The sequence below is a fragment of the Vitis vinifera genome, chromosome 4 (assembly GCF_030704535.1).
Source record: "Vitis vinifera cultivar Pinot Noir 40024 chromosome 4, ASM3070453v1".
Lineage (NCBI taxonomy): Eukaryota > Viridiplantae > Streptophyta > Magnoliopsida > Vitales > Vitaceae > Vitis > Vitis vinifera.
The window spans coordinates 18,160,013-18,182,046 of record NC_081808.1 but is presented as its reverse complement, the minus strand read 5'-3'; the positions used below and the strand labels follow the sequence as shown (position 1 = coordinate 18,182,046).

The 22,034-nt window shown below is 36.4% G+C and overlaps 1 protein-coding gene across 3 annotated transcripts in view; it reads right to left on the bottom strand.

The window, feature by feature from the left end:
- Nucleotides 1–16,343, bottom strand: part of LOC100263320 (seipin-1) — a 41,967-nt gene extending 25,624 nt beyond the window's left edge. For 2 of the 3 annotated variants that reach the window (XM_010650937.3, XM_010650935.3), the window contains exons 1-2: nucleotides 15,665–16,343; nucleotides 11,399–12,085 (exon numbers count right to left, since the gene is read on the bottom strand). In XM_010650937.3, the coding sequence (XP_010649239.1) occupies nucleotides 11,411–12,085; nucleotides 15,665–16,201 (1,212 nt within the window). In that variant the 5' untranslated portion in view covers nucleotides 16,202–16,343 and the 3' untranslated portion in view covers nucleotides 11,399–11,410. Of the gene's footprint in view, nucleotides 1–11,325; nucleotides 12,086–15,664 lie in introns of those variants that run through there. The other variant, XM_002272112.4, reaches the window with a different exon arrangement.
- Between the last annotated feature and the right edge of the window lie 5,691 nt (nucleotides 16,344–22,034).

The following is a 22,034-nucleotide window of genomic DNA, read 5'->3' as shown; positions in this document are numbered from 1 at the left end:
AACCCACTCCACCAATCTCTAAAGTTCTCCTTGAAATTAGTGTGTTGTAGCCACATATTCTCAAACCGAAAAGGAGTTGGCCCCCACATAAACGGGTTGGTATCCATAACGATTAGCCAGTGATCCGATGTCCTTCTGATTAAGGCTTCTTGAAGGCCTTTGGGAAAGAGCAACCCCCACTCATTTGAGTAGAGAAAACGATCCAATCTCTTACACACGGGAGACTCTTGCATATTTGACCAAGTGAATGAAGCATTCCGAAGAGGTGGGTCAAGTAATTCACACTCACTAATAAAACTATCAAAGTCCCTCATGTTTGGAGTAAGACTAGAACCCCCCATTTTTTCTGAGCTTCTCCTTATGACATTAAAATCACCGCCCACACACCATAGCGGATAAGTTAAACCATAAATGTCAAAAAGCTCCACCCAAAAATCCTTCCTAAGTGAGGGACTGTTTGGACCATAAACAGCAGAAATCCAAAGGGGTCCACAACCGTCCAAAGAGAACTTGACTGAGACCGAGAAAGATCCTATTACCACCTCCTCTCTACTCAGAATTTTTGAATCCCAGATAATCAAAATCCCACCTGAAGCCCCAGACGCCGGAAGAGCAACCCAATCCTTATTTCTGACCGTCCAGACACTACCCACGAACCTTCTATCACAGTTCTCCTTCTTTGTTTCCTGAATCATCACAACATCCGGATTCTCTGATCTAAGAAAATCTTTAATCATCCTACGCTTATTCCTTGAACCCAAACCCCTAACGTTCCAGCTGATAATTTTCATGGGAAAACACAAAGACCCTAGCCTACCGAGCCAAAACCAACATGTCTCAATGCCCTGTGGGGCCTCTGCTCTTCCTCCTAGAATACACCTTAATGTCAAGAGAGCATAAAACCTCTCGCACTTTGGCCATTTTCCGGGGGGACAGGCCATCAATAAGGAAATCACCCGAAACTTCCTTGTGTGACCTGACAATAGAATCCTTAGGGGTACAGCTCTCTGACATCTGGTTAGATAAAGCACACTGGTTCTCCTCCTCAACACGGTCGGGACTGTCACCGTGGTTTAAATAGTCAACACCACTTTTTTCAAAAAAAATTTTTGAGATGCCTTGGTTTTCCGAAGGATACTGAGGAAGAGAGACTGAGTTGGGAAGAATTGGGCCAGAGGGATTCTTCAAAGGAGAATCCGGACTACAGGAAGGAATAGAGGGTGACTCGGGTGGCTGAGAAAGAGAGGGCTGACATACCTCCAAGTTTTTGGCTCCCGGAATTTCACAAAACCCCTAACAGATGAGTCCTTTACCTCTGATTATTGAATTAGAAGGTGAACCCATGTCTGAATAGCCACGAGGATCAAACCCCACTCGTCCCGATAGCCCTCCTTGGACTTCCACGCGGCTCGCCGAGGTGTCCTCCTTCGAGAGCTTACCAGAAAGATGACATCTAGAGAGAGGATTCACTCTGATTCCTCGGTCCATCTGAAAGCCCATCCCAAACTCCTCTACCATGTTGTGGTCTTCACTTGACGACGACGAACCCCGAGTGAAAAAAGGCTCACTGCAACACCGATGTCCCTGTCGTCGATCTGCGCTTGGAGGGAAGAGGGTAGACCACGTCTTCTTTGAAATTGCCGTTTCTTCCTCCTGCGTAGCATCTCTCGTGTAAACCGCGGGGGCTTTCCCCTTCCTTGCTTCGATTTCTTCCCTCCGCGACCTGGCTTCCATACCATAGGGCTTCGATCCTCCTAATTTTTAGCCCAACCCCGACGGGCTTTTGAACTTACAGCCCACGATGTTGTCTGACAATGGCCTAAAGTTGGGAAAGGACTGGGCCTTTAGCTCATCGGCCCGACCTTCTTCTCCAAAGAATACCTCGACGCCGGCCCTTGCTCCGTCTTGACAGAGCGTCGCGGTCGCCTTTGTAGAAGAAGCAGCTCGCTGGGGAGAAAGGGGCGAAGCCGATGCAGACTGGTGGTCTTGAGGCTCATCTGGGCCATCTTGAAGCCCACGATGCCTCATCCCACTTTGGGCCCTAACCTGTTGGGCTTTAAAAGAAGACTCATGCTCTGGCCCAATAAAAATTGCTTCAGCTTGGCCCGATCTGCTCCATCCCCCTCCTGTCTCCCCTTTGTCCGCCAAACACGTCCTTGACTGCCGATAACGTGCCCGGGGAAGATGCCTCTTTCTGTAGCACTCAATGTCCTTAACGCTACCTCGTAGCCCTTCTGCATCTTTTGACGACTGAGAGACGCAACCTCCCACTCTCACCCACTCGTTCTCATTCCTGCTACGGTTTACCTCCGACGTGACAACATCGACGTCTTCGTCTTCTCCGGCGACTGAAACTGCTACTGTATAGGACCATTCCCCATCTTCCACCTCAAGCAACGCTGGTAACACTACGTTTGGAAGCATCTCCACCCACAGCTTCGCCCTCGTTAGGTCCACCAGCTTCAAGGTTTCCTTTGCCACCTTCGTTACCCTCCCCCATTTCTTCAAAATGAAATTCAACTGAACTTCATCCCATAAATGGAAAAGGAGACCTCTCAATGCTAACCAGCCCCTCCTGAACTTTCCTTGAACCACCATGTTTTCCTTGGGCGACCATTTCCTTAGTAGAATCGTCCTCCCTTTCACTGAAAGTCTTCCCTGATCATGAACACTTTCCGCTCTCCTTATTGTACTCACAAAGAAGCATCCTTTGAAAGCGGAAATGGCATTTATGGACACCATTCCTTTCATCCCCATCATCCTCGCAATGGCTCTTCCTACATGAGTCCAGTCATGGACTTCTTCTTGGCTTTCACATATTACAGCTCTGGCCCATTTTCCAGCTGACCACATACCTCCAGTCCTCAAACCAGCCTCTGCCACCACTTCTGCATATGACCTTCCTCCTCTGAAAGTGTCCCTATTCATCCGGATATCACCATTCTTCTCCTTCGAAGCTCCTCCGTCTCGTTCATAATACTCTTGCACTGATAGGATCGCCTTCCTGAGATCTTCCCATCCTTTCCCTTTTACGCCCTCGGGGACGACAAGAACTAGAGGTTTCCTTTTTGTAACGAATTCTATAATTTTCATGAACCTCCCTCTATTATTGAAGCATATCTCCATCAGGAGGGTCTTAGTCTTACCCCTGATCTTTCTTACAAAACCCCTAGAAGCCTCCACCTCCACAGCTTTCTTCAAATGCTCCATCAACCAATCCAGCTCCTCCATGTCAAATCCTATTGAAACCACGAAATCTCAGCTCCTCTCTGTTACCGATACCCAAGTTCCACCATTCAAACCTTCAAACTCTACCTGAAAATACTTTTTCTCCACAATAATACTTTTTCCCATTTTGTTGGATCGTAAGCTCTTCTTCAAGTAGTCTTTTGATCCAAAGGATCTCACATACAGCATGAGCAACTACTCTTGCTGGTCGGATGCATTCCATGCAAACAATTTCACTCAAAAGAATCAAAAAGTTACCTCACCACTTATTGAAAGGTCTTTAATTTATTTGATCTGTGAAGTCACAACAAAAGGGCCCCAAGAGAGGATGTCTTGGAAGGGGACAAAAACAAGGAGACCAGGAAGTCTCTAGACCCATAGAGGATAGAGATGGGGCTAAAGTTTTTTTCCCTCAGACTCTAAATGGAGGAATAAGATTTGAAAGAAGAATTTGATTTCTAGGAGGGAACATCCCCATTTTCCTCTCTTCCCCTCTGTGTAAATTGTTCTCCTCAATTATTCCATTAGAGTTAATTCCTGTCCAGAAATCAATCAGAGAGGGAAAATATGTAACGTATTTTGCAGCCGGACAAAATAAGTTCTATTTCCCTACTTTGAAGCCATATATATAGTTGGAAAGCCTAACTGGTTGATTCTAAACACAAACCCCTAAGATCTTAGAAATAAGAGATGGATCAAATTGAATTTATTTTAATTGGGTTTAGAAATCTCTTATTAGCCTAATTAAGAAAATAGAACAGAAGAATACACTCATGCCTCTCATTAACACTCTGATCAGCTCATCTTCTACCTTCCTGCAATCATTTGTATAAAAGAAAAATCACAAATCACGGATCATAATTCATGATGGATTTAGACTAGCATTTATTTCTCAGTCATAGATCATCTCTTCCTTTACATTTTCATGGTTGGCCTAATTTCCTATCACCTTCACATTGTATTTTTCAGTACCAACACCATCACATGGACTTGTTTCTCTTCCTTGTTGTCACTTTGTAACTACTAGTAGCCATGATATTCGGTTTTCAGCAGTTCTACAAGGGTAACAACTTTAAAAGGAAAATAAAAAATGTGGAGCTGATGCAGCATAGGTAGGGTGGATATGAGAAAGAGAGAGGGGCAAGACCATGTGGTCCTTGTTTAGGTGCAACCTTTGTCCACCCAACAGCCACTTATGCTGACTAGAGTCTTCACATTCCACGCACTCCATATGAAGCATTGGAAAAATCATCAATTTCTTCTCCATAATACATGGATGACCAAACACCCTTAATTCAGCTATAGTTTCCTTCCACATTCAGTTCTAAGCCCTAAAACTTACAGTACTTGTTCTAGATTAAGCTTAACTTGTCCTACACTAAGCTTACAAGATCTATCAAGATCATTTCCGTAGTTTCATTCATAGAAGATCATGGGTATCTAAAGAATCTGAAGAATTGGAAGAAATAAAAAGAATAAATTTTTTCGTTAATTTCAATCAGGCCCACATATTTATACAATTATTCCTAGAACCAAAAATAGGAACCTTCCTAACCTAATCACATCAGATCCCCTGATTACAAGATTGTCCTAATTCTCTCTTTAATTGCAAAATTATACAACTATAACTTCCCTAATTTAGCCAATTTTCCAGCCTACTTGCCAGCCTAAGTACAGATTACATTCTTCAACAGTATCCATTAACCCTCCACAGTCCCAGTCAAGCAGATTCTCAAATTACAGTAACTTCTTTCAAGAACTCGGGCAAAGGTCCCAAAAGGCCATTTTTCAGTTTATCTTGGGGAAATTGAGAAGCATTGATATGTGGTTCCAATATCATACTTGAAACATGCTTCAGTCATATCCTTGTTATGTCAGGCTGCGGAAGAATTTGGCTTCAATCATCCAATGGGTGGTCTCACTATTCCATGCAAGGAAAACCCTTTTTCACTTCAAACATATGTGGTTGAAAGTGGAGGGGTTCAAAGACTTGGTCAAGAATTGGTGGACTAGCTACAATTTCAGTGGATCCTATAATCACATTCTTGATAGTAAATTAAAGGCTCTAAAGCAGGATTTGAAAGTGTGGAATAGAGAGGTGATTGGAAATGTCTCCTTGAATAAAAACATCGCTCTTAGTCAAATTGGTTTCTAGGACACCAAAGAAAGAGACTGTGGTCTCTCTTTAGAGGATTGCGAGGCCAGAAAACAGGCAGTGGAGGAGTTCAGCAAGTGGGCAGTCATGGAAGAGATATCCTAGAGGCGAAAGTCAAGAGAATTGTGGTTGAAAGAAGGTGATAAAAATTCAAACTTTTTTCACAAGATGGCTAATGCTCCAAGAAGAAAGAATTTTTTATCTTCTATTACAATGGATGGTAGGAAGTTGACTGAGGAGACTGAGATAAAGGAAGGGGTGGTTAATATGTTCCAGTATATTTTGTCAGTGAAAGGGGACTGGAGACCAAGTATTTCAGGGCTGCCTTTCTCTTCTTTGGATAGTGTTGAGGCGGGGCTCCTTGAGGAGGCCTTTTCTGAGGAAGAGGTCCAAACTGTAGTCTCTAGTTTGAATGGGGATAAAGCCCCTGGACCGGATGGGTTTACATTGGCTTTTTAGCAATCTTGTTGGGACATAGTCAAACACGAAGTAATGGGCTTTTTTGCTAAATTTCACAATTCTGGCCGTTTTTCGAGAGAAGTTTAAATTCCACCTTTATTGTTCTCATTCCTAAGAAAGAGGGTACAGATTATTTGATGGATTTTCGTCCTATAAGCCTGGTGGGGAGCCTTTACAAGCTTCTAGCTAAAATTTTGGCTAATAGATCGAAGAGAGTGGTAGGGAAAGTGATCTCGAACTCCCAACATGCCTTTGTTGAAGGTAGACAAATTTTGGATGTTGTCCTTATAGCAAAAGAGGCCTTAGACTCAAGGCTAAAAAGTGTAAAGGGTGGTATTATTTGCAAGATGGATATTGAAAAAGCATATGATCATGTGAATTGGGGTTTCTTATTAGCAATCTTGGATAAGATGGGGTTTAATTGGATGAGGTGGTGTTTTCTTCAGCCCATTTTTCAATCTTGCTTAATGGTTCCCTTTTCAAAGTTCTAGAGGTCCAAGACAAGGAGATCCTCTCTCTCCTTTCCTTGTCATTTTGGCAATGGAGGCGTTGTCTTCTATATTTAAGAGGGCTTTACAAGGAGGCTTTCTTGAGGGTTTCATGGCTAGTGGGAGAGGAGGCGAGGGAGTGGCTGTTTCTCATCTTTTATTTGCTTATGACACCCTAGTTTTTTATGATGCAAGAAAGGCATGTGGGGGTCTTAAGTTGGGCTTTTATGTGGTTTGAAGCGATTCCCGGGTTAAAATCAATTTTCACAAAAGCGAGCTGATTCCAGTAAGGGTGGTTCCTAATTTTGAGGACTTGGCTAGGGTGTTGGGCTGCAAAATAGCCTCTCTTCCCTTTTGTTATTTGGGTCTACCTTTGGGAGCTGCTTTCAAATCATCTCGGGTTTGGGATGTAGTGGAAGAGAGATTTTAAAAACGGCTCACTTTGTGGAAGAGACAGTATTTGTTCGAAGGAGGAAGGTTGACTTTGGTAAAAAACACTCTCTCTAACCTCCCAATTTACTTTATGTGATTGTTTATCATTCCTTGCAAGGTGAGCCTAAGGTTGGAGAAGATTCAAAGAGACTTCCTTTGGGGGGGAGGAGCTTCCCAAAGTAGGCTGCATTTGGTGAATTGGTCTATTATTTGTATGGAGAAAAAGGATGAGTGCTTAGGTATCAAAAATCTTTCTAGGTTGAATAAGGCTCTTCTAGGAAAATGGTGTTGGAGATTTGCTTTGGAGCAAGATTCTTTATGGAAACAAGTGATTGTAGAGAAATATGGAGAGAAGGAGGGAGGGTGGTGTTTTGGTGCTTCAAGGGAGGGTTATGGAGTGGGACTTTGGAAGGCGATTAGGAATAGGTGGATGGAGTTTAGCAAAAGGATGGCTTTTAAGGTGGGAGATGGTAGAAGAGTGCAGTTTTGGAAGAATAGGTGGTGTGGAGAGGATTCCTTGGAATAGGCTTTTCCAAGCTTGTACTCTCTTGCCTCCTCCAGAGATACTTGGGTAGCTCAATTGTGGGATCAATCCGAGGATTTAGGTCACTGGAACCCTGTATTCACAAGACTTAACAATGATTGGGAAATGGAAGAGGTGGAAGCTTTTTTCAAAAGGTTACATGGTCAAGCGCTTAGAAGCGATGATGAGGATGTCATGTCTTGGAGGGTTTCAAATAAAGGTTTCTTTACAGTTAAGTTTTTCTACTCATCCTTAGTTCCTTGCATCGGAAGAGAGTTCCCTTCAAGCTTAGTTTGGAATCCTTGGGTTCCAAAGAGAGTCCGTTTTTTTGCTTGGGAGGCTATTTGGGGAAGAATTCTAACTATGGATCAACTAAAAAGGAGGGGTTGGATCTTACCAAGCAAGTGATATTTGTGTAAAGCGGATGAAGAATCAACAAATCATGTGCTTATTCATTGTCCCAAGGCAGCTATGATTTGGCACCTTATTTTTGCTCTTTTGGTGTTCAATGGGTTATGCCCAATTCTATCAAGGAAATCATTCTTGGTTGGAACAACTCCTTTGTTGGAAAGAAAAGAAAAAGGCGTGGAATGCAACCCCTTTATGTTTATTTTGGACTTTATGGAAGGAGAGAAATAGAAGAATCTTTGAAGATACCGAATTAGCGGATCAAGCTATTTTACGGTCTTTTTTGTACATGTTTTCAGATTAGGTTAGGGTGCGTGTAGATTGTACATCATGGTCCATTTTTTATTTCATTGATTGGTTGGGATGTAAGTAAGGGGTTTTTCTGTTATTCCTTTTCTTTTTGGCCTTGTTGTCTTGTATACATCGTGTATACTTTCAAGTGTACTTCAGGCTTTCTTAATACAATTGCTTTTACTTATAAAAAAAAAAAATTCTTTCATTGATCTCATTTCTCGACTAAATGCATCATAAGAAGGAAGAGCAAAGAGTCAGAAAAATAGTTCACCACTTGACTTCATTACCTCTGATTTTGACCCATGTAGATTATACCATTGTTGTAAATAAACGGGCAGAGTTATAAGAATCTTACTTCCATAGAAAGATCAATATAGTTTCTTTTCTCCACTATGATAAATATGAAACATTGAAACTAACCCAGATTGATCACTCAGAATAGTAGCTAACTACAAAGCACCAAGTTGAGAAATGAGAATTTATGGATAGGAGTACATAAGATTGTGAAGTCATATCTTAGTCTAAATGTATCTAGAATTGATAGTCATGGGACCATCTGAGGTAGGCTACAAGGATTTCACTCTGCCATAGCTGCCCCTTAAGAAGCCTTGTATTTAGTTCCACCTTTTTTTTCAATCAGAAATGCAATATATTCATTTCATCAAATGAGAAATACAAACAATCCTTCTAATATCTACAATTGTTGATCAACAAGCAGAAACGTACATTGTTTCACAAAACCTACAACTATCTACATAGACTATGAGCGGACAAAGCAATGTACCCACGCTATAAAAGCTCTATTACTTAGGGGCAGAAAAAAAGTTTCTAACAAAAGGAACCAAGTGCTTTGCTCCTTGCTTGGCTAATTGGTCTGCAGCTTGATAGCTGAGTGAGGAACCCAATAGAAGAAGCATCCCACTTAACTATCAACATCTAGAATTTTCCAGAGTCAATTATTGAGTTTCCATGAGCCTCTTTCCCTATTGGACACCAAAGAGAACCACAGAAACTCCTTTTACATTTAGGTATCTAGCAAGTTTAGAGTAAGCTCTCAATATTGTACCCAAATGATCTTTTATTGCACCTCCTATACTTGATTATCCCGGATAACCCAAAGAACATCCATCAAGGTTTATCTTTATCGAACCTACTGAAGGAGATAACAACTCCAGTGTAGCCTTACCATGCAACCTCTTGGATATCTTGTGCTAGACTAAGCTTATTAGGTCTACTTGAGATCATTTTTCAGCATTGACCATGGGTATTTGTTTTCCTTTTATGTTTCAAGTCAATCAGTTGCTCAAACTAAAGTCTTTTCTTCCTAAATCAATTAACTATACTTCAGCAACCAGGGCAAATCTCCCAAAAGGCCATTTTTTCAGTTTAGTTGGAGAAGTTGAGAAGAAGTTAGATTTGTCATTCGGATATCATGTTTAAACCATCCTTCATTCAAATCCTTATTAAGTCAGGTGGAGGAAGAATTTAGCTTCAACATCCAACAAATGATCTCGCTTGTCAATTAGATGCATTGTGAGAGAAGGAAGAACAAAAAGCAAATAGAAGTGTGGGTCCTATAAGTCCAATATTTCCAATTTTGACCCATGTATGATGTAACTTCATAGATGAATATATGTCACTAAAATTACAAAAGGAAACTTATCATCCATGCAAAGGTGATCAGTGGACTTTCTTTCCTCCAAATTCCTACTAATTTCAAAGTTTCAAATAGTTTGTACTCGATACCATGAATCATGTTCCACAAATTCACATAGGTCAGTCACTAACACAATGGACACTAGAAAAATGCCGTAATAAACAGAGAAAGAGACTCAACCTTTAACCCTCATGAAAAGATCTTTAATACAATATTAAACTGCCAGTTGCATAAAAGCTTAAGCTAAATGTTAAGGGATGAACAGATAATGTATGTCACACTGATAATGCTCCATCTCTTCTTATCTTCAAAAGCACAAAAAACCACCTTCTATTGTCACCTTTGATCCTTGAAAAGAGACTAGAAATGGATTAGAAAAGCACAAAGAATTCCTTTTATTTTGAACTTGCTCATAGAGTTTATTCTAGATAAGAAATCTTGTACCGAGCTCCCAAGTAAAAACATGAATCTGAGGCAAATCCCTAAACCTGCAAAATACCATATTTAGCTATACTATTCTACATGGTTAACAGTTTTTCACAATAACTAGTTCATTAGATATGCTAGAAAACCAAGCACATTGGTAGGAAAGTGAAAACCCAAGCTAACAACACAATGTTCTCAGACCTGTGAAGTCTGTATACTAGTTTTTCATAAATAGTGTATTTGCTCTGCAGTTAATTGAGACCCATGATTTTATGCCTAAGGAAGATCTATAAGTGGATGTCTCATTTTGGTGATTGATTCCATTATTATTCCATAATCTCCTGAACAATAATAGTTGATCCTGAATAACTGAAAGATTAAAAAAGAATAATAAAAAATAAAAATTTGGGCCTTAATAATTGGACTACCTATTCACCCTCCCCTTAGGTAGGTTCAAGGATCAAGAACATAGAATTAACATGGTATGACTTCCATTATATGATGCTTGAACTTCTTAAGTAACTGATAGTTTAATATTCTATGAGCTCTAGTTCCCTAGAAATCTCAAGTTCAAGACTCAAGGTTGGTTTTCTTCATTTTGTCTTGCTCTTCCAGAACAACATTCTAAGACTAAATTGTTAAGATAACTCCTCTTATGAAAACACAACAATGAATTAAATCTAAATTTGAACCACTACCAAGCAGCAATAGGCAAAACAGAGAAGCAGAAAGATTAGAAGAAACCAAAATCTAAAACTCAAATCAGTCCTAGAATCTACCTGGGATCCCAAACCCGAAAAAAATTTCTCAATAAGAATGACATTACCATAAAAGTCAAAATGAGAAAATAAATGCACAAAGTTTTTCAATATGCATGCTCAAAGGAATTTAAAATGCCAAACAAGTCTGTAATTGACAATGTTCCTATTATAACAATCTTAATATCATTACAACCCAGTACTAGCAGGCTTAAAATTTTAATAATTCTAACTATACAGTTGTCTGCTTTTGGGGCCCCAACAACAGAATATACGATACTTTCATGAGTCGTGTGCCAGACTCATTTGCAGCCTAACTAATATCCCTAATCGCAAAGGTCGAACTAAATGTGAGCTAACAACAATGAAACTAAGGAGGCATATCTGATTCGAATGATCAAGTTGGATCGATTTTACATGAAAACTAAACTTACTGACTGCTCTGAGTGCTCTGAGTGTGCATGGTAACAAACAGAGTGTGCAAAAACAGCCAAGAATTTTGAATATAGACTTTTTATTAAAACCAAGATTACACATATTGGCAAGATACATATTCTAAACTGAACTTACCAACTCAACATCCTAACACACTGATTCTGAATCCCCAACATCCTCTTCAACAAACGCACTTGTGTCTTCCCTGGTTATAGTAATGCTTGAAGCAGATGAGCCAACAGTTTCTGGTTGGAGCTTCTGCAAAACATCTACCTTTCTCTTGTTCCTGCTCCGTTGCCATCTTTTCAATGATTCTGAAGCCTCTCTAGCATCTCTAGCTCTTGAGTCTGGTTCTTTGGATACTTCCATGGTCAAATCTCTTTCATTATGATCTCTTTGACTTGCTGTTGTTACAGGGAATAAGACAGGCCTAAAGCAACACATGAGAACTACAAGAAGCATAATGTAAACATACAAGGACATCCACACATAGAATGTCCATTTCCAACTATGCACCAGTTTTTTCTTCCAAGGGAGTTGGGAGTTCATGAGGAGTTCAGCTTCATAAATCTGAGGGAGAGATAAAGTTCCAGCCCTTGGAATCAAAGTTACTCTGATGGCTTTGGTTCTTGAATACCCTTCCTTGTGCTTTAATATTTCAATGGTTAGCTCCTGTGTTTCACTTGAAATTCCTAGCAATAGTGGAACCCCCATGAGAAAAGTTCGCGTGAGTTGAACTGGGAGGCTTCTAAAGCGCAACATGCATGGATGGCTCGATTTTGCTATCACATCCCCATTGATCGACATGACTTCTGCAGTCAACTGATATTACAACTCATGAAAAATGCTATACATAATTAGCAAAGTTCATATTTAGCTAATTTTTCTCAATTAATAGACACATATGTAATCATGCATTCAGATAAATATCAGCTCTGTTGGTAACCAACCCAACCCAACCCCACCCTAATCCACTCCCTGAAAAAAAGATATAAATAATAATAATAATAATAACAAAATTGTGCAGGAACTATCGACAGAACTGAAATCACAAAATAGGAAATAGTTCACAATTAAATCAGAAAATCACAGAGGAAGAAAATTAAGAATCTCACTAAAATAGTTTGAAATAAAAAGAAATCCTAGTGAAACTACATCCACACCAGCTGAAGGCATGTAAGGCAACACTTGGTATAGAATGTTCGTTTATTAGATGATCATACAAATATCAAAAGACTACCATGGTTTTTCAAAAAAATTTGATTAATCACCATTATAAAAGGAAAAAAAATTATAATAATTTTTTAAAATAAAAGTTTTGGAAGGAGCTGGGTAACATGTTGAACTACCAATTAGTCCAAAAACCTAAGCTGGTAGGGAATGTATGCTTAGCTAACAGATTTTTCCAGGAAGTAAGCCAAATTTTCCGGCCATACCTCACCTAAATTTAAAACATCAGATAGCACCATAGCTCTCTTTGAAAAATGTGATTTCTTTGTTGATATAACGTGAATGTTGTGACAAATTCAAAAATAGTTTGAGCAACTGTACAGAATAACAAGACTAAGAATTTAAACACTGAAACCATCATTAATGAGAAAGACGAAGCAGCGGGAAACCCTAACAATTTTCTCTTCATCTACTAAAGAATCTTATCTACCTCTTTGCTCAAAGTTGAATTTTTGTAGACAAGTTACATATATGTGAAACACCTTGTATATTAAAACATAAAACTACAGTTTATAGGTACTTAGCCACTGATAAACATGTAGCAGAAACATGGTGGTGGGGGCTTCCATAGCCCAGTTGCACAAGTAAAACAAGAGGATAGAAGAAGACAAGACACCCATATAGAACATAGTTCATATGATTGTTCCACAAATCAATGTGAAAGGTTTGGAATATAGTTTCTAAAATTCTAATAGAATAAATGCTAGATATTTTTTCTCTAGCTAATTTCATTTCCTACAGCACAATAGCGTTTTCTATAAGCCTCACACTGATCTGCAACTGTACCAGATTCACCTATTTGTTTTGGCTTGTAAAAGTAAGATGTGTCCAATTATAATCATCATTGGACACAGAGTGAAACAAGCTGTGAGTGCCCCTTCGGGCCTAGAGCGGACAATATATACACTGTTGGGTGCGAGTCGTTACAAATGGTATAAGAACTGATCCCCGACCCCGGTGTGGGGTTTTGTTTGACTCCGTAGGGAGTGTTTGTCTGTTTAGCCCCGCAATCCCATAGGACACAACGAGGACGTTGTGTCTATATAGGAGGATGTTTGTGAAATCCCACATCAGATAAGGAGGAAAGTTTCTAGCGCTATATAAGTATGGACCCCTTTTAACCTTGTAGACGCGTTTTAAAGCTGTGAGGGTCTCTTTGGATCCAAAGCGGACAATATCTACATGATTGGAGGTAGGTCGTTACAAATGGTATTAGAGTCGATCCCCGAATCCAATGTGGGGGTTTGTTTGGCCCCGTAGGAAGTATTTATCTATTTGGCCCCGCAATTTCATGGGACACAACATTCTTGGGGAGGGGTGTTATTTGTGATATCCCACATCGAATAAGAGAAAAAGCTCCTAATACTATATATATAGAGGCTCCTTTTAATCATGTAAACGTGTTTTAAAACCGTAAGGGCCCCTTTGGGCCCAGAGCAAACAATATCTACACGGTTGGGAGTGGGTCATTACAAATAGTATCAGAATCGATCCCCAACCCCGGTGTGGGAGTTTATTTGGCCCTGTAGCGGGTGTTTGTCGATTTGGTCCCGCAATCCCATGGGACACAACGAGGATTGTGTCTACATGGAGGGGTGTTTGTGACATCCCACATCGAATAGGGAGGAAAGTTTCTTGCGCTATATAAGTATGAACTTTTTTTAACCTTGTAAACGTGTTTTAAAGCCATCAAGGCCCCTTTGGGTCTAGAGCGGACAATATTTACACGGTTGTGTGCGAGTCGTTACAAATGGTATTAGAGTCAATCCTCGATCCCAATGTGGGAGTTTGTTTGGCCTCGTAGGGGGTGTTTGTCTGTTTGGCCTTACAATCTCATGAGACACAACGAGGACGTTGTGTCAGCATGGCCTGTCCGATATTCTATGATCCTCCCATTTCTCATCTAGTAGAAGCCCGTGGTTTCTTTTGGGTTGGTCTACAATGTCAAGAACTATTTTTCCTTTTTTGATTGTCTATGGTTCTTTTTTTGCTTATCAACCATAAAATCAAGTTTGGAGACCCAAAAAAAGAAAACTATTAACTAAAAGTTGGAATCAACAAAAAAGGCCCATGAATTGAAAAAATAACCAGCAAGCCATAAACACCCAATCTGTCTCTTGTTACCAAATTAAGCTAAATTTCTAAAAAATCTCATGAAATTTAGCCAAAATTTTCACTAGATTCCATATTTTCACTAAAATTACTATTGAAATCAATAAACATTAGAAGAAAAAATCAATTCATGAGTGTCAATATTCAAAACAAGGAAAAAAAAAATCTTGAATGTCAGAGAAATTGGTTCACTTGAAACTAAAATTTCATGAACTTCTAGCCAAAATCTTGACAAAGTTTCATATTTTTCGTCCAAAACATTTCTAGACATACCCAACATTTCGGGAAGTTTCATATTTTCAACCCAAATTATGACAACTGACATGTATAAACATTCAAAGAAAAATCCAATGCATGAGAATTCAAATTCACAAAAAGAAATAGAATCATGAAGTTAGGAGAGATGGGCTCACCCAAAACACCTCAATGTCTCCACTGAAGTCAGATTACACGAAATTTCATGAAATTTAGCCAATATTCTCACAAAGTTTACTATTCTTCACAGACATCACTATTGGCATCTATTAATATTGGAAGAAAAACCCTGTGAATGAGACAGAATTCACAAAATAGGAATGAATTTAAGGGTAATGGACTCACCTAAAACAACCCAATGTCTCTACTTAAATCAGATTATACTAAATTTCATGAAATTTAGACAGCATTTTCACGAAGATAATATTGAAATCAAAATCTATAAATGGTAGAAGAAAACCCCCAAAAAACCCAACAAATGAGAATTGAAATTCACAATGTCTCTGCTGAAATAAGATTATATTAGAAATTTCATGGAATTCTGCCAACATTTTCACAAGTTTCAAAATTTTCACCCAAATTATTGAAATCGACAGGTACAAACAGTAACAGGAAAACCCACTAATGAGGCTTGAAATTCACAAAAGAGTCATGAGGTCAGCTAAAGCACCCACCCAATGTCTCTACTGATATCAGATTATACTATATTTCAAGAAATTTATCCAACATTCTCACAAAGTCTCAGAAAAAAACCCAACAAATGAGAATTGAAATTCACAAAAAAGTAATGACAAATGAGCTCACCTGAAACACCCCAACGTCTCTATTGAAATCAGATTCAGGCATCAAAAGTCTCAAAGAAACATAAAAGGTGTGCCCTAATGGAACCCCCATTTTGCCCTTGCTGCCACCAAAAGAGAACACAGCCTTTGGGTGAGGCTCAGTGTAGTCAAAATGCAAGCTCTCTCTGAGAAACACAGGCTCCTCAACCCACAACTGCACCAACCCAACACCCACAACAACAGCCACAACCATCACAGCCACCAGAACAATTCCCATATAGGCAGCACCCAGAAGCCCCCAGGCCAGCTTCCTCACCATCAAGCTGCTGCCATGTGCCACCTTTGAGGGCACATTCTTGGCTGCTGATTTTACACTGTCTTTGGCCTCCTCTGCTCTTTGGTAGGACTCTGAGAGTATGGAGAAAAGGGTGGTGACGGGGGCGAGGAGTGTAAAGATGCAGTTGTGAATCAAGTCTGCTTGGAAGGACAAGAGGACTGTGAACCATGGTGGTGGTTTTGCCATCAAGAAGCTGTACTCTTCTTCTTCCTCTTCCTCCATCCTTCTTGGTGGGTGTTCAGAGAAAGAGAAAGAGAAAGAGAAGGGTTTTGTGCATGTGGGTTTTGGAAACTTTGGGGGTTGCACCTCCACCTGTGTGTCTGCATGACAAGAGACTGAGAAGTGTTGAGCAGGCTATGTGAAGAGTTGACATGTGTGCTGCTATTTTCGGTCAGCAGCCATTATTATTTTATTTTTCCTTTTTCAATATTTTTAAAAAAGATTATTAAATTTTCTAACATTTCAAAACATTTTCCAATTTTTATGTGATTCTAAATCATTCTATATTTTTAGTTTTATCACTTCTATCATTGCCACTTCATTAAAAATAATTGTTAATAATAATTAATATTTAAATGAAAAAAAAAACTCTAATTTTTATAGTATTTTTTTAATATATTAAATAATATCAATTTTAAAGTAATGGCCCCATCCTCGTTTGAAAAGTTAAAATCTTTCTTTTTAAGCTCAATAAAGTTTTTATACTTATTTTCCTAATTTTATTCAAAAAAAAATATTATGCACTAAAAAAAGAATTTTAATATTCGGACCAAAATATTGTTTCTTATAAAAGCTCAATCCCCACCTATAAAAGAAATTATTTCATATTTAATAAAATTTTATATCATCCCATTTCATTTTCTAATTAAAATAAAAATAGAAAGTTATACCAAGTAATATCTAATAATCACTTGAAATGATTCTCCATATTTTTTCAAAGTAATTTTTGAATTTTCACAGAGTTTTCAAGGATTAAAATCATTTTTTATCTTTTCTTAATCATTTTGAAATGTATTATGGTGTTTTAAAAGACTATTTAACAATTGGTTTTAGAAAAATATCAAAGGAAAAAAAAGAATTTTAAGATAAATAATTTTTAAATCAAAAAACATTTAAAAATAATAAAAACTAGTTAAAAATTATAAAATTTTAAATTATTCGATCTTTAAACTAAAAATAAATCAAATGAATTTAAAAAGTATATAAAAATATCATTTTTAAATTTTATTTTTATTATTTTTATTTTTTTTTCCATTTTATTTTTTCTTTATATTTTTTTTAGGGAGTGTTTGGTACGTGAAAATGAGGAGTGAGAATAAACCTTTCATTCTTTTTCTTCCTCATTCTCATGTTTGGATAAATTTTACGAAGGTACCAATGAAAAAAAAATGATTCAAGTATAAATCAAATCCTACTTATAAGTGTGATTTGAATTTAGAATAAGTAAATGGAATTTTGATTTATTCATCTCATAAGAAAATATAAAATAGTTAAAAAAATTACTATTTTACCCTTAAATTTCATTCATTAACCCATGATTTATCACATAATAAGACTATTTTTTTTAGTTTTATTATTTAGTAACAAAAAAAAAACTCTTAAATTTTATTTTTTTTAAAATAAAAATAAAAAATTATTTTAAACTATAGGTAAAGATATTATTATCAATTTATTTTTTTCATTATCATTCGTATTATTACCAAATATTAGAATAAAAACTAATAATCATTTCAATATTAAATTCCTAGGTTCATCCAAACACTAGAAATGAAATCAGTAAATTTATTTTCATTCACCAGAAAATAAGAATGGAAACAACATATTCATTTTCATTCCAAATTCTCATATACTTAACGTCCCTTATTTCTTGAATTTTGAATCATAGGCATATTTCATAAGAATATTTTTCTCAATATTATTAATAATATATATCGTTTTATCTTGACTATTAAAATAAATTCAACAATATTCTTAATTTTTTTTAATTTTTTTTTAAATGATAGCTTCTATGTTGGTGGAAATATATCTAACTTTCCCATATTTTCCCCCCATATATTGGGTTTGTTTTTATGATAAATTACCAATAATTTCGATTTATATATATTTTTTCATTTTATTTTCATTAAATAAATAAATAAATAAACTTTTTAACAAATTCATATCAAATACTAAAATAAAACTTTAATAAATTAATTAATTTTAATGATATTATATTCAAATTATATTATATTCAAATTATATTTAAGTTATTGTTAAAAATATAAAAAAAAAATCTTAATTTTTTAATGAGTATTTTTTTATATCTTTTATATATTAATTAAATATAGGAAAAATATAATTTATAAATTACTTAAAAAATATAAATATATTATAATTTATTTTATATCCTTAAATGCGTTCAAATTACATGAATATGTATAAATTGTGTTTAGAAGTTCATTTACGAGATATTAAAGTTCTTTTAACCTATGTTTGGTTATTGAAAAAAGTTGAAGGAAAATACAATAAAAATAAAAATAGATTTAAAGTCAATAAATTATATTGATATAGTCGTTGAAACTCATTTTACTTATTTTTCTTCTTTTATGTAAATATTAAATGATTTGAAAATACATAAGTTTTTAGTAATTTAATTGTATTTTCTATGGTAAATCAAATATAATAAAATCATTTTTCCTAACATTTTTTGCCTTTCCTTAAATAATTTGTAAAAGGCAAACGTAACCTTAAACATCCTTAAGATTTCTTCAAAGAAAATTTGAAAATTTTTCAATACTTCTTTAAGGTCCTTACAATTTCAATATCTCTTCGTAGTTTTCAAGGCTTCAAAATGTCTTTAAATAATTAAGTTTTTCAAAATTTCAAATTTCAAGCTTTAAAATTTACGTTTCTAAAAACAAATTCATTCAATTTGAGATTAATTCATCAAAGAGTTCAATTGGTATTCTCTAAATCAATGTTTAAGACCCTAAGCCTATATTTGGTTCTCAAAATATACTAAGGAAAGGGAAATAAAAAGTTTCATGTTTGGTTTATAAGGAAAAATATGAAAGAAAATAAAACATAATTAAAATTTTATGCCTTTTCAATTTTTTAATCTTACACAAAAGAAAAAAAAAGTGAAATGAGTTTGAATAAATATACAAAAATAATTTATTAACTTTAAATTTATTTTTATTGTCCTCTTATTTTTCCTTTTTTATCTTCTTTCTCTTGCATTTTCCTTCACATTTTCTGAAAAATAAATATAGGTTAAGAATTTAAGTTCATATTCCAAGTCAAGACTCAAGACCCAAGTATCCAAGTTAGGACTTCAAGCCTAACCCTTCAAATCAACATTGAAGGCCTAAGTGTCCAAGCCAAGACCTAAGGCCTAATTATCCAAATCAAGTGTCAAGGCCTAAGTATTCAAGCTCTTTTCTCAAATATCCTTAAAGAGCTTTAAGATTTTGTTGGTCTTCAAGGATTAAAAGTATTTTTGCATAATCAAGTCTTCAAGGTTTAAAGTTTCAAGCTTCAAGATCTAGATTTGCATGCAAAAAGTTTAATTTGATCCAAGGTCAAACTATTTAAGCCCTTAGTAGATGTTTTTGAAGTGAAGGTTCAAAACTCGAGTATCTAGGTCAAGACTTAAGGCCCAACTAACTAGGTCAAGGCTTAAGGACTACTAAAGGCACGAGAGAGAAGATTAAATAATCTAGGGTTTAGGATCGAAGTCAATGTGAGATTGAATTTGAGTTTTAAGACCGATTCACATCCAAAACTAGGTTTTTAAGTTCAAAAAATAGATCTCTTAAACCAATTAAATATGATAGTTAATTTAGTTTTCAATTTTAAACACTCACAACTCATATCCATCTTGTAAATTTAACCATTAGATTCGTTAACAATAAAATTAAACAAGTTAATAATTAAGGCTTTCTCAAGAATCACTAGTACTTCGATAAGAATCCTTTGTACCTTATCTAAGACTAACTAATACGAATGATTTATTCCTACTAATTCAAACTAAAAAGCAAGAATAAATCATTTAAAAGTTTACCGTGCTATTACTACTTTTCCTTTGGAATCTTCACCTTTATGCTTCATTCTCTAGATCACTTAAAACTAGTCAAATATGGTGGAGTATCTCTTCTCACAACCTATGTTTGGTTTCTAAGAAAATCAAATAGTAAGGAAGACCTAAAACTTTATTGAAAAAAAAGTGAAAATACAAGGGTTCAGTCTCTCCTTACTTCTACCTCTAACATCTTGAAACCTAAAGCTAAAAGAACTTATTGTAGGGTTCCCTCGTATGTGAGGGAGTGGGCCCCATATTCTTAGGGCCCAAGTCAGTTACAATAAAAAAAATAAAAAAACAAAAAAACAAAAACAGAAGGAGATTGGGAAAAAATGAAACATAGAGAGAAGAGAATAGCGAAAGGAAAAACACGTCTCACTGCCCAGATTTCATCAAGGAGCCGATTCCACTTCATCTGTGGTCCGATCGAGTTGAAATTTGGATGAGAGGTTCGAAACTTAAGTAGCTATAATATGAACGGTGAATATCAGATTTTGAGCTCGAGAACTGGTGTTACTGCCCGTGAACAGTAACAACGTGTTTTTGGGTATTCTTTCTCCAATTTTCTTTGCTTTTTTCCAAGAGAGATTATATAATCCAAGGCTATATGTGCTCTTGATGTATTTGGTAGCCTTTAGAGATTATTCTAGATAAGACAGGTCTAACCCATTATTGTTGATAGTGAAAGTTTGAACTGGACTAGGTCCTATGGTTTTTCCCTTCACGTTGAGGGGTTTTCCACGTAAAAATTTTGGTGTCAGATTTATTTTTCCGTTGCATGGGTTTATTTATTTATTATTGCTAGTTGTTATTACCTATTTAATTTCTCACAAAGAAATGGTAGAAAAATCCTGGTGTTTGTTGGAATATTGTAAATTCACCCTAACAAGTGGTATTAAAGACAAGTTGATTAGCAGTGGGATCTCTTCTGTGAATTAAATGGAGGAGGCTAGTAGTGGAATGATTAAACTCACAATTTCCAATTATTTAATTTGGAAGGCTAGGATGGAGGATATTTTATATTGCAAAGAGTTGTTTGAGCCCATTGAATGTAGGGGTTATAAGCCAGTTACTACAACTGAGGATGACTGGAAGAAATTAAATAGGAAAACCATTAGATAGATTAGGCAATGGGTTGATCAGAGTGTCTTCCATCATGTAGCCAACGAAGTTGATGCATATAGCCTTTGGCAGAAATTAGAGAGTCTTTATGAGAGAAAGACTGCACAGAACAAAGTTTTTATGATAAAGAGGCTTGTGAATTAAAGTACAAGGATGGTAATAGTGTTGCAAAACATCTCAGTAATTTTCAGGGACTATTGAATGAGTTGTCTACCATGAAACTTGAGCTAGATGATGAGGTACAAGTTTTACTTTTGTTGAGTTCTTTACCAGATAGTTGGGAAACTTTGGTGGTATCTTTGAGTAATTTAACCCCAAATGGTGTGATAATTGTCAACATGGTAAAAGACAACATGTTTAATGAAGAGGCAAGAAGAAAAGAGTTAGGTATTTCCTCTAATATAGAAGCACTTGTTATAGAGAGGCGGGTGAGAAGTAAAAGCAGAAAACCTTCCAATGATTATAATTGTGACAAGTCAAGGGGAAAGTCAAAGTCCCGAAAAGAGATAAAGTGTTTTTATTGTGACAAGTCAGGGCATATTAAGAGAGAGTGTAGAAAATTCAGAAAAAAAAAACAGTTTAAAAGAAAAGATGAAGAACAAAAAAAGGACAAACATTGCAATAGTTCATCTGATGGTGATATGATCATTGTTTGTGATGATGCGTGTGTAAACCTTGCATGCCAGGATTCAACTTGGGTGGTTTATACAATAACGTCGTTTCATATCATTGCACATAGAGATTTATTCTCTTCCTATACTAGTGGTGGTTTTGGTTGGGTTAGGATGGGTAATGAAGCAATATGTGAAATTGTTGGCATGGGAGATTTAGAGCTAGAAACTAGCATTAGGTGCAAATTGGTTCTGAAATATA